Here is a 13708-nt window from a genome sequence, read left to right on the forward strand (position 1 = left end):
GTCTCCACCCGAAAACCATTAGGCAGGGAGTCAAGAAGCCTGGGCTTTCCAGCAATCAAGTCACCTTCAGTTTCCACATCTGTGAAAGAGGCCACATGTGTGAGGAAGCCACCTCCCACGGCTACTATGAAATAAGCATCGTATCACTCAGCATTGGGCCTGGCTCCAGGAGGTTCCACCTCGAGCCCCGGGCCACTCCTCGGGCTGAGTGGGGGCAGCGGGGCCACGTGGCCCGGTCTGGGTCCCGGCTCCAGCACTCATTTGCTAGGTGGCTCTGGGTGAGGTCACCGGGCCGCCCTACAGGTCAGCATTCGGTGAGGGGGTGGGGGGAGGGTCTGGACAGTCTCGAGACTGCCCTGGGGAGCTTCTACGTTGACTGGAGCAGACGAGGCCGACAGGTGCCAGGGACCACAGCCCCAGCGACGGGAAAGCGGTGCGCGCGCGGCGGGGAGGGTCACGTGATGCCGCGGGGGCGGGCGGGGGCGGGGCCTGGCGCGCGCGGCTCCGCGGGTGAGAGGGCGGGCGGGAAGGGGCGGGGCCTCGGGCGGGGCCGCCGGGGGGAGGCGGGCGGGCGGGAGGGGAGGAGTGGAGATGGCGGCGGCGGCGGCGGCTCAGGGGGGCGGGGGCGGGGAGCCCCGGGGAACTGATGGGGTCGGCCCGGGGGTCCCGGGGGAGGTAGAGATAGTAAAGGGGCAGCCGTTCGACGTGGGCCCGCGCTACACGCAGCTGCAGTACATCGGCGAGGGCGCGTACGGCATGGTCAGGTAAGGGGCGTTCAGGGGGAGGGGGCGTCTTTGGGGAGGGGGCGGGGAGGGGTGCTGAGAGCTCTCTGGGCCTTGCGGACTCTGAGCATCCTGAAGAAGCTGGGGCTTCGGGAGGCTGAGGAGCGTCCCAGCCAGAGGGCCTTTGAGTGCTTTCTGGGGGAGGGGGTCACTGCGTAAGGTCTCAGGAGAGGAGGTTTGGGAGCTTTGAACCGACTATTCAATAATGAAGGGTAGGGCATCTGAGTGTATGTGGGGGAGCTCTGGGGACCTTGGGGACCCCATAGACACGGGGTGAGGAGAAGAGAATTAGTCTTCTTGGGGAGGTGATATCCTTAGTGAAGGAGGAGAGAGGGTCCCCTCACTGGGGAGAGGATGCCCTGGATCACCCCCTAGTGAGGCTTGCCAAGGAGTTTGGGAAAAAAGAGCAAAGCTCAGGGCTGGGCGGGGTGGGGTGGGGCTTTGGGCCTGGGGCCAGGGACCCAGTGAGCCATGAGGGGTCCAGGAACACCTTCCTGCAACTTTTAGGAGGGGTCTGTGAGTTCTCCTATCCGCACTGGGTGCTCTGGGCCTTTGTTCATCTGGACATAGCTCTGCTGCCCAGGAACCTCCCCCTGACACCCGCCCCGGCCCTGCCTCTCCCTTCTCTCCAGTCCCTCCTCCGACTCCCTCCTTCTCACTGTATTTGCCTCATTGTCCAGTCCTCCACATCTCCCACCCGCTGGACCTGTCTTGGCTTGAGGGAGCCCATCGTGGGAAGGGGAGGATGAGGGGTCAGGGCAGCTCAAATGGAAAGGGTTGAGGAGAGGGGAAGTCAGTGAGCGGTCAGTCTCTTCCTCTGTTTGTGAAGTCACCGAAGGGCTGCCTGGCTGGTCCCCAGCTTTCTCCCTGGAGATCCCAGGCCTTCACAGCAGGAAGGAACCAGCATTGTTTATGACTGGCCAGAGCCCTCTCCTGCTCCCTCCCCGCCCTGCCAAGGCCTGGGTGGGGCCACCAGGCCTGGACACCAACATCTCTCTGGCCCTCTCAGCTCAGCTTACGACCACGTGCGCAAGACTCGAGTGGCCATCAAGAAAATCAGCCCCTTTGAGCATCAGACCTACTGCCAGCGCACATTGCGAGAGATTCAGATTCTGCTGCGCTTCCGCCATGAGAACGTCATTGGCATCCGAGACATTCTGCGGGCACCCACCCTGGAAGCCATGAGGGATGTGTATCCTTCACCTGGGCCAGACGGCTGGCCAGGCCCAGCCTCAGAGCTGCGCTGGGAGAATGGGGGCTTGTTTTCTCTTCCCTTCTTCCCAACCTCCCTCCAAACAAACCCAGTAAAGGAAACTTTCCAGCGGTCAAGAGGCCACAGAGTAAGAAGGCAGGGAGGCCTCAAATGAATCCTGGCCTGCTGTGGCTAGGCAGTGTGGCCTTGGGCAAGTCTGTTCTCTCTATCTTGGCTTCGTAGGGGGCTGGGCAAGATGGGCTCTGTGGAAGCTTTGTCCTCTGACATCGGCAATTCTGTGAGGAGATCCAGCCTCTGCCCACAGTCAGCTCTTTTGTTTAACTGATGGCAATTCTTGTTTCTCTGGGTCCTCGGACTGGCAGGAAGGCAGGTGGGAAGAACACTGCCCTGTTTTGAGGGCCTACTGTGAGTCTGGTGCGGCTCAAGCCGAGTGCTTTGACATTTTCTATTCTAACTCCCCGCTGCCCTAGGAGATGGGTCTCAGCAGCTCCATTTCAAAGATGAGGAAACTGAGGCTCAGAAAACTGAAATAAAATCAAGTGCTTCTGTGGCTGCCTCTTCCCCTCCCCCAGACGAGAACCTGTCCCCTCTCTGGGCTTCCTGCTCAGAGTCCCACCCCAGTCACCTGTGGACTTGTACCTTGCCCAGGGAGGAACAGACCTGCCTTTGTGGCCACCCCCCACCCCCCCACACACACATTGCTCTCCTAGTTTATGGTTCACTTCCTGCCTGGCTCTGTTAGGAACTTATAACACCTATCAGCTCTCCCCTGCCCCACCCACCCCCACCATCCCAGTCCTCCACCCAAGTGTGGTGATCTGTACTGCACTGTCTGCAGCCCCCACCACAAACTGTGGGCAGGAAACTTCCACACTCACCCTCAGCTTGTCGTGTGACCTTAACCAAGTCACTGCAGCATGCCGGGCGTCTTCATCTTTAAGATAGCAGGGTTGGTCCAAGTGTTCTCAGAAGGCCCTTTTGAGGCTGACTCTGAAAGACAGCCATAACTGAGTCTTCCAGAAACAACCCACATGGCGTTTATTTGTTTATGTTTAATTCTTTTTTAATCTTAGAGTATAAAAGGACATTTACTCCTCTGTCTTCAGGTGTAGGGCCAAGCCCCCGGAGTAGGAGCGTGCCACTGGGAAGTTTCTCCTCATTCGTCTTGCACAAACCATCCCCATAAGGCAGGCATTTATTTTTAAGCAAACATTTATTGCCTGCCAGATGGTGTTCATACATAATCTCATTTAACCTTCTCAATAGCCATGTGGCTCAGGCTTTTATAACAGCAATACTAGTTCACGTTTGCCGAGCATTTACAACGTGCCAGGCACCAAGCTGGCTGCACTGCCTGGGTCATCTCTCAACTAATCTTTACCCTCACTCTCTAGAAAGGTTTTTTTTCCCCTTACTTTACAGATGAGGAAGAGAGGCGCAGGCAGGGCTTGAGTTCCTAAAAATGAATGAGCAGTGCAGGAATGGTTGACTCTGGCAGGTGAACTCCAGAGTTACTGCTCTTAGCTGGGACGTTCTCCTGCTTCCCATAGTTTATTATCCCCATTTTCTCAATAGGGAGACTGGGGCCACAGAACTGAGATGCTTTGCTCAGGGTCACCAGCTGAGATCCAGCAGAGGCCTTGAGCTCACCTGCTGAGTGTGGGCCTTGCCCAGCTCATGATATGAGCTGGCAGATCTGTTGAGTCCCAGGGGCATCAGCTGGAGGGATGTGAAACCTGGTCAGCAGAGTCTGTTCTTCTTAACCAGTTGCCTCCCACTGCCCCCACCTGGGGGCCCTCTGGCACCCACCTCAGCTACATCGTACAGGACCTGATGGAGACAGACCTGTACAAATTGCTCAAAAGCCAGCAGCTGAGCAACGACCATGTATGCTACTTCCTGTACCAGATCCTGCGGGGCCTGAAGTATATCCACTCCGCCAACGTGCTCCACCGGGATTTAAAGCCCTCCAACCTGCTCATCAATACCACCTGCGACCTTAAGGTCTGAGGGTTGCGTGCCTGTCTCCTTCTGCCCCTGGGGTCTCAGGCTTCAGGGTGACCAGTAGTCCCCTTCCCACCATGGGTAGGAGAGACATGGCGATATGATTAGTTGGGCCCAGGAGGCCTTGAGCACTGAGCTCAGCAGCCTGGTTTGCATTCTAGATCTGTGATTTCGGTCTTGCCCGGATTGCTGATCCCGAGCATGACCACACTGGCTTTCTGACGGAATACGTGGCCACACGCTGGTACCGGGCTCCAGAGATCATGCTTAACTCCAAGGTAGGGGGCCCACCCACCTGTGAAGGGAAGAGACCGGATACCGGAAAGCCCTGCAGCCACCTCTTGAGTCCAGCACTGACCCTCATGATGCAGGAAGTCTCCCCTCTGGGCCTTGTCACACTATTCTGGTCCTTGGGCTATGGAAAGAAACAGGATTCACTCCCCAGGCCTCTGCCCTCTGCTTCCCTGGCTGGTGTTGACCCTAGGGTCAGGGGTGCTGGCTTGGCCCAGGAGCCCACCACTTTCTCCTCCCCAGGGCTACACCAAGTCCATCGACATCTGGTCTGTGGGCTGCATTCTGGCTGAGATGCTCTCCAACCGGCCCATCTTCCCCGGCAAGCACTACCTGGACCAGCTCAACCACATTCTGGGTAGGGGGGATTGGCCAGCTGAGTGGGAGGGAAACTCGCTTACTGGAGGTGAGATTTCTATAGGGTCAAAGTTCCCAGGTGGCTCAGAAGATAAAGAGTCTGCCTGCAGTGCAGGAGACCCGGGATCCATCCCTGGGTCAGGAAGATCCTCTGGAGAAGGAAATGGCAACCCACTCCAGTATTCTTGCCTGGAAAATCCCATGGACAGAGGAGCCTGGCAGGCTATATATAGTCCGTGGGATCACAAAGAGTTGGACACAACTGAGCGACTTCACTATTTCAGGGTCAGTGAGTCTGCGGGAGTCAGGTCAGGGGGACCACCATGTGTAGTCCAGGAGCCCCTACAGCATTCACAGTGTTCCACTGAGTTACAGATACTGTCCCCATTTGATAGATGGGAAAAGCAAGGCTCCATACACCCCACACTTAGGAAGTGCTTGGGCCAGGATTTGAACCTGGGGCTGCCAGATCCAGACCCCCTGCTCTTCACCCCCATAGTATTGACTGGGAGATAATGGTTGGCCTGGAGCAGGTTGGTGGAGGGCTCTTATTCTTGGCTCCTTCTGTTTGCAGAAGGGAGAGATTGCTTACCACGTCACCTGCCTTACCCACAGGTATTCTGGGCTCCCCATCCCAGGAGGACCTGAATTGTATCATCAACATGAAGGCCCGAAACTACCTACAGTCTCTGCCCTCCAAGACCAAGGTGGCCTGGGCCAAGCTTTTTCCTAAGTCAGACCCCAAAGGTGAGAGAGACTTGGGAACTTGTGTGATAAAAACTGGGTGTAGAGGAAGGTACAAGAGCCCAGCAGCTGTCTGGGATACAGAGGCCTCTGGACCAATAGGCCTCTGAACACAGAGAAGCCAAGTAGTGCTTCCGAGAGCTTCTCTGACCTTCCCTTTGACCTCTGACCCCTGAACTTCCTAGCTCTTGACCTGCTGGACCGGATGTTGACCTTTAACCCCAACAAACGGATCACAGTGGAAGAAGCGCTGGCTCACCCCTACCTGGAGCAGTACTATGACCCAACGGATGAGGTGGGCCAGCCACTAGTGGCAGGGCTGACAGATGGACAGGGGTCTTCCCTCAGTCCCTGCCCTGAGCCACCTCACTTCTTTGCCACCGCAGCCAGTGGCCGAGGAACCTTTCACCTTCGACATGGAGCTGGATGATCTACCCAAGGAACGACTGAAGGAGCTCATCTTCCAGGAGACAGCCCGCTTCCAGCCTGGGGTGCTGGAAGCCTCCTAACCTGGCCGGCTGCCTCTGCTCCTGGGGCCTGGTGAGTGCCTCCCCTGCCCCTGCACAGATTCACCCTGAGACCAGAATGCCCAACGCCTCCGTGAGGTCACAAGCCTGCTCACATCCACGAGCCACGTGTTTGGTGGCAACAGAAGGGCTAGAGCCTGCCTCGGCCACAGACCTGCGGTCCCCAGCCCCGCATGTCTCCCCCATGTCAAAATCTTGCAGACTCCAGCCCCAGGTCACGAAGGGCCCCCCTTACCCACCTGAGGAAACGGAGCCAGGGTTTGGCTCCCCCAGGGCAGGCAGAGAGGCAGGGGGAGCAGTAATTGCTTTGGGAGGAGCCAGCAGCACCCAGCCTGACCCACATGCCAGGCTTCTTCTCACCTGGTGTCCAGGTCAGCAGTTCACACACCTGCGGGAACCTGGCTGGGGCTACACCCACACTGCTGTGCGGACCTCCTCTCATTTCCTGTCTGTCTTTGGCCAGCTGTAACCTGATAACAGCAAGGCAGACACACCCGGGTTCAAAGCCCAGCTCTGCTACTTAATAAGGGCTGTGTGATATTGTGCAAGACACCTCACCTTGCTGGGCCTCAGTCTCCTGGAGACAACCTGATAATGAGAGCAAACTCCTGCAAGACGTTTGCCTGTATCGATTCACTTAGTCCCGATAGCAGTACCTTGAAATGGGTATTAATATCACCCGCACTGACAGATAAGGAAAGCCAGCTGCATGCCACTCAGCCGCAAGGTGATAGGAGGGAAGTGAGGGTCGGGGCTCTGGCAGGTCAGCCACTGGTGCTAATGGTTCCTTTCCTGCCTGCCTTTTTGTCTAGGCCCTGCCTCCTGCCTGCCCCTCCCCTGCTGGACTGTTAGAAAATGGACTGTGTGCCCAGCCTAGACCCCCCCGACAGCCCAGGTCGGGGTGGAGGGCGGGCCTGGCCACCTCCCTTCGCTTTGCTCAGGCGTCCTGCCTCAGGCAGGCCAACACGCCCTTCCTTCCCTCCTCCCACCCCCACCCCCCTGCCCCGGACCTGAGGGGCTCAGGTGGCCCCAAAGCAAATTCCCCTCTGCTGCTCTGCCTTTGTCTGCCCGGCTCTCCCAGTCTCTGGTAGTTCTGGAATCCAAGGGCTCTGGTTGCCTCGGACTGACTGAGGGGCGGTGGGGGAGGGGCGAGGAGGACACGAGATGGGACTCAGGGTCAGCTCTGCCCCTCTGGCCTCGTTAAAACCCCACCCTGTTTTCCCTGAAGGAACATTCCTAAGGCTCAAGGGCTAGTACCCCTGAGGAGCGGGGGCCCAGGTCTCAACCCCTCCCCTACAAAGCTGCCACATCTAACATCCCTGCTGCTTCCGTGTGTGGGTGAACAGAAGTGGAGGTGGGGGCACGTGGAGCGCCCAGGGCCCCCGCCCACCCCTGTGCCTGTATCTAATATATAAATATAGAGATGTGTCTATGGATGGTCCTGGCTCTGTCTGTGTTCGCCGACACTCTGACCCTCACCCTTGCTGCCCTGAGCGCTGCCTCTCCAGCCCGATGCTCTACCTGGCATGGTGGCCTTCGGGTCCCCCACTGGCCAGGGTTGAGGATGGGAGTGGGATCTAGACTCCTGGACAGAGTGGGGTCTTGTTGTTCGGTCACTAATTCGTGTCCAGCTCCTTGCGACCTCAAGGACTGCAGCCTGCCAGGCTCCTCTATCTTCCACTCTCGCATGGAGTTTGCTCCAATTCATGTCTGTTGAGTCGGGGTCAGTTTCCCCCTTAGTCATTGTCCTGTCCCCTCTCTAATAGCTTCCTGTCTAACTGGCTGGAGGTGATTCGAGAGTGACTCAGGGACACCCTGCACACCCCCAGATTCTCTGGAAACGGCAAAGAGTGTATATATACTCTGGCAACAGGCACCAGCGGGAAGGCAGAGTGGTAGTGGACCTGCCAGGGGGAGGGTTGACTTGATTTCCCTGGTGTGGCCACGGAGACAGGGAGGCTGGGCTGTGCGAAGGGCCTGGGGTACGAGGCCCAGAGCTGCCTGGTCTCTTCTGCCTCTACCCCATCCCCAGTTCAGCCCTGCAGTCTGGCCTCAAGCCAGCAGCAGGCTCAGCAGGTCCCTAGGGGTGTGGTGGCGGCTGGTGGTGGAGCCAGCCTACATCAGCCAGGCAGTCAGTGAAGCAGCACAGTTCACCGGGAAAAGCTGAGTTCCACGGCTCCCAGAGCCTGGAGAGGCGGCGTGGCCATGAGCCCTCTGCTGTACTACGCCCTGCCCGCCCTGGGCAGCTATGTCATGCTGTCCTTCTTCTTCCTGCGCCGACCTCGCCTGCTGCACACACCCTGGGTTCCAGCCTTCCGTCCCCGCCTGGGGGCCCACCGTGGAGGTGAGCTGGGCTGGGGTAGGCACGGGGTGGCCACTCCTGAGGATGGAGTGAGGACTGCAAGGCAGGTGGACAGCAGAGAGGGGTAGGTCCCAAGGGCAGGATGTTAAAGGGAGGGCAGAGTTCAAAGTAGGCGGAGATAAGGATGGCAGGGCAAGAAATGGAATAGGGAATAAGAAGCCGTTCAACCTGTCCTGACTGGAAGTGATGAGACAGGGGACAGGGGATATGCGAGGAGGGAGGCCAGGCCCCAGGAACCCACGCTAGCTGCTCCACACAGGGTCTGGAGAACGCCTGGAGAACACCATGGAGGCCATGGAGAAGTGAGTCCACCTGCCTGGCTATGCTGCTGGGTAAGGTTGTGCCAGCTGTGTGAGGCATGATCCTAAGGGGTGCCATCCACTTCCTGATCTGGGTGACTGGAGCTCCTGGGAGTTTGCGCAGTGCACCACCTGCACATCCAGCCGGACCTGACGTTCCCCTCAGCCTCCCCACCACCCTGCCGTCTGGCTCATCCCTGTCCCCCAGCCACTTACTAAGCTTCGCTCTCATAGCTCCATGGCCCAGCGAGCAGACTTCCTGGAGCTCGACTGCCAGCTGACTCGGGATGGCGTGGTGGTGGTGTCACACGACAAGAACCTGTCCCGCCAGACAGGTGTGAACAGGGACGTGGGCAGCCTGAACTTTGAGGTGGGCTTTGCCGCAGCCCCCCACTGTGCCCAGAGAACCAACTCCCCTCCACACCCCTCCTGGTGACTTGCTCCCTGCCCTCCCTAGGACCTGCCCCTCTTAAAGGAAGAGCTAGAGGTCTACTTCTCACCAGGTAAGAGCGTGGGCTGCAAGCGCTGGGCTGAGCCTACTGGAGTGGGGTCCCGGCCTCAACCTCCTGCCCCCTCTTCTCCTCTGCGACCGCCCCCACCCCAGCAATCCTCCTCCCATCCTTCTCCCCACCACCCCCAGGCCACTTTGCACGCGGGGCCGACCGGCACATGATGCGTCTGGAGGACTTGTTCCGGAGGTTCCCACGGACGCCCATGAGTGTGGAAGTCAAAGAGCGAAATGAAGAGCTCATTCACAAGGTGGTGCTGCGGGCAGGGGTGGCTCGGGTCCAGGGCTGGACGGAGGCCTGACTCCCCCTCCGCTCCCCCTCCTCCTCCCAGATAGCATGCCTGGTGAGGCACTATGACCGCAACGAAATCACCATCTGGGCCTCGGAGAAGAGCTCCATCATGAAGAAATGCAAGGCTGCTGTAAGTCCCCATCCCGCTCTGCACCTCTGTGCCTCCCCAGGCAGCCTAGGCCAGGGGGGTCTGGGGATGCTGGAGGAGCCCTGAACAGGGTCTCCAGGGGTAGGGCTGCGGGAGGCAGGGGAAGTGTGTGAGCAGAGTCATGCCAGAGGGACAGGGCTTGGAACGCTGGGCCCAGATGTGGCTTTGCTCCTGCAGGTGGTAGGGTTTCCTGAATGTCAAAAATTGTTTCTCCCACAGCCCAAGCCTCCTCTCTGCTCCCCCTGGAGCAGATTGATCCCCCTTCTTACTTCCTCTTGTTTCCTAGAACCCTGAGATGCCCACCTCCTTCACACTGAGCCGAGGGTTCTGGGTGCTGCTGTTCTATTACCTGGGGCTGCTGCCCTTCATCTCCATCCCCGAGAAGTTCTTCATGTGTTTCCTGCCGACCATCATCAACAGGTACCTACTAGGTCCCCGTCTATCTTCCAAATTCTCCCCCAGGCTTCTGGCCCCAGAAACCTGAAATTAACGCATCGCTAATCAACTCTACTGTGATATAAAATTAAAAGTTTCAAAAAAAGAGAAATACCCACCACCTCAAACCTGATTGTGCAGGGTCCCATGTAGAGCAGGAGATCCCAATGTCCCCAGCTCCCTGACCACCCTCAAGGATCACCCACAGGGGCTTTTGAAGATAATGGTTCTCACCAAGGATTCGTGAATACCAACCCCCCAAAAAAAACTTCTCTGTAAATGTGTGATAATGTGGATGGAGTTTTAGGACAAGGGTGCATTTATTCATCCATTCATCCAACAAATGTATCTTGAATGCCTACTCTGTTTTACATGCACTTGCACTAGTAAATAAGACCAGCGTGAGTGGGGTAGGGCCCTCCAGGAGCTTACAGTCTGCTTGAGGAGGTGGTTATTAATTATAGCATCACTCTCTGATTCTCAAACAGAAAGGCATTTTCCTGCCTGGAGATAAGGATTAACAAAGTAACAGCTGAGCAAAGTAGCAGGAATTTGGATACTTGGCCAGCTCTCTCTCTGGGACCCTTCTATTGCCTTCTGAGCCCTCTCTGTAGCTGTCCCAGTGCTTTCTGCTCCCCTCTGTTGTCTTCAGGGAAGCTCCCAGCCAACCCCCAACCCCCACCCCCCATCCCACAAAGAGATCATTTTACTGCAGAACTTGGTGTATATCACGTTTTATCCAGGGTTTGCAAGGTGTTTTCACATCCTTTAGTTTATTTGAGCCTTACCTCTTACCAACCCCAGGAGATACAGGAATCATGACCCCACAGGACCCATGGAGGATCTGAGGCTCAGAGAGGTTCTGTAATTTGCCCAAGGTCACACAGCACACAGACCCTGCTCCTGAGCACTGTAGCAGCCTCTAAAGTCACCCCTAGAGTGGGGCAATCAGGGACCAACAGCTGACCTGTGAAGTGCTGTCTGGCCTTGAAATTGGTCAGGCCTAACCATGAGGAGCTCCAGACTGCCTATCCAGTTTGGGAATCTTGCTGGGTCGTGGCCCCAGCCCCACCATGGATGGGCTGTGTGACGTTGGGCAAGTCACTTTCATTCTCTTAAGTCTCTGTTCTTCTGTAAAACAGTGAGGGCAGAGGCATACCCTCAAAGCATGGAGTCAGGGTCACTGAGTAGTGGGTGACTTATTCCTCTGTGCAACCTCAGAGACTCTTCCAGAAGGAGTGGGGTGAGGCTGCTCGAAGGGTCACTACCACCCCACCCCACCCCACCCCTGTGACAGAGAGAGACCCAGGGGCTGACCACACTACCACCTCTCCACAGGACCTACTTCCCGTTTTCCCACCCAGGGCTGAATCAGCTGGCGGCTGTGGTTGCCAAATGGTGAGGTGGGCGAGAAGGCTGGGTGGGGTGTCCCCACAGAGACCCATCCCCGCCCTTCCCCTTAGTCCCCTCTCATCATGACCTTTGTGACCCTGCTGCCCTCCAGGCTCATCATGAGGAAGAGTCTGATACAACACCTGCAGCAGCGAGGGGTGCAGGTGAGCAAGTAGTGGTTCACAGCGTGGGCCTGCTGGCTCTGCTGCTGACTGGCTGGGTCACTTGGCAGGTCACTGTCTGAGTCTCGGTTTCTTAATCTGTAAAATGGGGATAATGGTGTTTTAAACTCCTGTGGATATGTAGGCAATACTTAGTAAGTGCTTTATAAAGGCTAGTCATTGTGATGATGATGGTGTATGGAACTGTCCCAATCCCTGATGAGGGGGCTGGGAAGAGACCACGGGGTCCAGGGAAAGGTCAGATCAGCCCACCCCCTCCTGTCCCCGAGCATCAGCTCTGACAAGGCCATTTAATTAGCAGACCTTGGATGAGAACTGACTGTGTTGAGACCACAGGCATTGTGGTCCTGGGGAAGGAGCAGAGAGTGTACCATCATGGGCAGGGGAGGAAAAGCAGGCATTACAGGGGCAGCCAGTGGGCAGAAAGGGGACAGAGTGCTGTTATCTGTGGGGCCAGAGAAGACCTAGAAGAAGTGAGCCGGCTCGCAGGGAGGGGAAAGGGAGAGTGTCTTGGCAGGAGGCTCAGTGTATGGGAAGGTCAGGAGAAGCAAGAGGCCAGCAGAGGAACTGAGGGGTCCCACTAGCCTACAGTCTGGAGAAAGTGGCACCAGGGACCTGGAGAAGGTAGCCCAGGAACCTCAGTGAGGAACTCAGACTTCAACCCAAAGGGAAGGGACGTTTTTGAGGGCCTTAAGCAGGGGAGAGACCTGATTCAATGGAGCCTTGTCGAGTGAGGGTCACGCCAGCCACCACGTGGAGGAGGGATTGTGAGGGCCAGTGTGGAGGCAGTCACTGGGTAGCTGATGCTGCCACTGACGGGACTGGGGCTTAGGTGGCAGCAGCGAGGATGGATGGAAGGGTTAAGTCACAGACAGGCCCAGACTCGGCCACTGATTGGATGTGGGGGTGAGTGAGGCCTGGGGATGACATAGCTCTTTCAGATTAGGCCTTCTGCTCTGCCATCTTCACCGTAACTCCGGACAGTTGGACTGTCATTCTGATTTGTCAAAATAAGAAACTGAGAGGTCCAGCCAGTGACTTAGCCCAGGCTACAAATACTGTCTCCACCTGCTTCAGTGCCTGCAGGAGAGGACTCAAGAGGCAGGGAAGATGCAGTCTGAACAGCAGCAGATAGGGGCAGGTTGGGAGATATGGGCAGGCTGGTAAATGTTCCACTACCAACTTGGGGGGCTAGGGGGAGGGGAGCCTTGATTTGAACATTAGGTAATTTCCTTGCTGTATACACGCCCACCTTGGTGGATTTCAGGTTACCAACCTGAATTCACTGAACGGAGTTGGGAAGAGATATATCATGTGGTAGCATGATATATTATATAGCATTTCCATGTTACACATTCGATAGAGGTAGGTGACTTCCAGAACATGGAATCAAATGTAGTAATCAGGAAGTGATGAGTTTTGAGTGTTGATTACCTTTGTTTTGAATATAATTTATTGAATTGTAAGTTTATATAATACTTAATAGTGATTGTGTTTAGACTTCCCTGGTGGTCCAGTGGTTAAGACTCGGCACTTCCACTGCAGGGGGTGTGGGTTCAATCCCTGGTTGAGGAACTGGAGATGCTCCCACCCCCTGCCAAAAAAAAAGGAGGGTGTGTTTAATAACCAGTTTGCAAAATTCCTGAAAATGTAGGGATCAGTTCCAGCATCTGGATACAAGGGGGAGTGCCCGGTAGTTGTTGGGAAACTTCAAGCTCCTCCTTCCCCCCAGGTGGTATTTTGGTGCCTTAATGAAGAGTCAGACTTCGAAGCAGCCTTCAACCTGGGGGCCACTGGCGTCATAACTGATTACCCAACAGCCCTGAGGTGCTACCTGGACAGTCGTGGACCACCTGCCCTGGCCTCCTAACCTAGAGGTTCCTCATCCTCTCCTCTGTTTCTCTTCTCCAATAAATATATTCTTCTCAGCCACATCTTTGTGCTTGGGGGGACGGGGTGGGGGTGGGGGGTAGATTCTAGAAGACTACAAAGATGGCAGCTTGTGACGGAAGAGGCCAGCTGAGGGCCACAATCTGAGGCCCTCAACCACCCTGAGCCACTGGTTCCACGACATTCCAGTTTGAGAGTAATGCCACACCCTATGCCAACCTGGCCTCCACTGTACTCAGGAATGTCGCTTGCAAGGCCCCCTGCACCTTCAGAGCCACAGAC

At 56.6% G+C, this 13708-nt stretch overlaps 2 protein-coding genes across 5 annotated transcripts; both read left to right on the forward strand.

Moving 5' to 3' along the window:
- The first annotated feature begins 576 nt into the window (after positions 1-576).
- MAPK3 (mitogen-activated protein kinase 3) lies at positions 577-7354 on the forward strand. Its single transcript, XM_061401576.1, has 9 exons — positions 577-764; positions 1792-1974; positions 3810-3999; positions 4161-4277; positions 4534-4648; positions 5263-5394; positions 5577-5686; positions 5778-5931; positions 6731-7354. The coding sequence occupies exons 1-8, from the start codon at positions 592-594 to the stop codon at positions 5898-5900; spliced, it is 1143 nt and encodes a 380-aa protein (XP_061257560.1). The 5' UTR covers positions 577-591; the 3' UTR covers positions 5901-5931; positions 6731-7354.
- A 103-nt stretch (positions 7355-7457) lies between these two features.
- Positions 7458-13464, forward strand: GDPD3 (glycerophosphodiester phosphodiesterase domain containing 3). Of its 4 annotated transcripts, none has more exons than XM_061401577.1 (10): positions 7458-8262; positions 8540-8582; positions 8814-8949; positions 9037-9082; positions 9220-9338; positions 9420-9509; positions 9814-9947; positions 11301-11360; positions 11467-11518; positions 13269-13464. In XM_061401577.1, the coding sequence occupies exons 1-10, from the start codon at positions 8124-8126 to the stop codon at positions 13404-13406; spliced, it is 957 nt and encodes a 318-aa protein (XP_061257561.1). In that variant the 5' UTR covers positions 7458-8123; the 3' UTR covers positions 13407-13464. The 4 variants fall into 4 exon arrangements, with proteins under 4 accessions (XP_061257561.1, XP_061257564.1, XP_061257562.1 ...); XM_061401579.1 differs by having other exon boundaries at positions 8207-8262; positions 8540-8612; XM_061401580.1 differs by lacking the exon at positions 13269-13464 and having other exon boundaries at positions 11301-11365.
- The last annotated feature ends 244 nt before the right edge of the window (positions 13465-13708 follow it).

Source organism: Bos javanicus, chromosome 25 (assembly GCF_032452875.1).
Source record: "Bos javanicus breed banteng chromosome 25, ARS-OSU_banteng_1.0, whole genome shotgun sequence".
Lineage (NCBI taxonomy): Eukaryota > Metazoa > Chordata > Mammalia > Artiodactyla > Bovidae > Bos > Bos javanicus.

What these genes read in the sequence shown, in the direction of transcription:
- GDPD3 (XM_061401577.1), top strand. Translation starts at nt 8,124, where the DNA reads ATGAGCCCTCTGCTGTACTACGCCCTGCCCGCCCTGGGCAGCTATGTC. An exon ending in ACCATGGAGGCCATGGAGAA is followed by an intron (nt 8,583 to 8,813) that starts GTGAGTCCACCT and finishes TCGCTCTCATAG; the next exon opens with CTCCATGGCCCAGCGAGCAG. An exon ending in TGGGCAGCCTGAACTTTGAG is followed by an intron (nt 8,950 to 9,036) that starts GTGGGCTTTGCC and finishes TGCCCTCCCTAG; the next exon opens with GACCTGCCCCTCTTAAAGGA.
- MAPK3 (XM_061401576.1), top strand. Translation starts at nt 592, where the DNA reads ATGGCGGCGGCGGCGGCGGCTCAGGGGGGCGGGGGCGGGGAGCCCCGG. An exon ending in ATACCACCTGCGACCTTAAG is followed by an intron (nt 4,000 to 4,160) that starts GTCTGAGGGTTG and finishes TTTGCATTCTAG; the next exon opens with ATCTGTGATTTCGGTCTTGC. An exon ending in ACTATGACCCAACGGATGAG is followed by an intron (nt 5,687 to 5,777) that starts GTGGGCCAGCCA and finishes TTGCCACCGCAG; the next exon opens with CCAGTGGCCGAGGAACCTTT.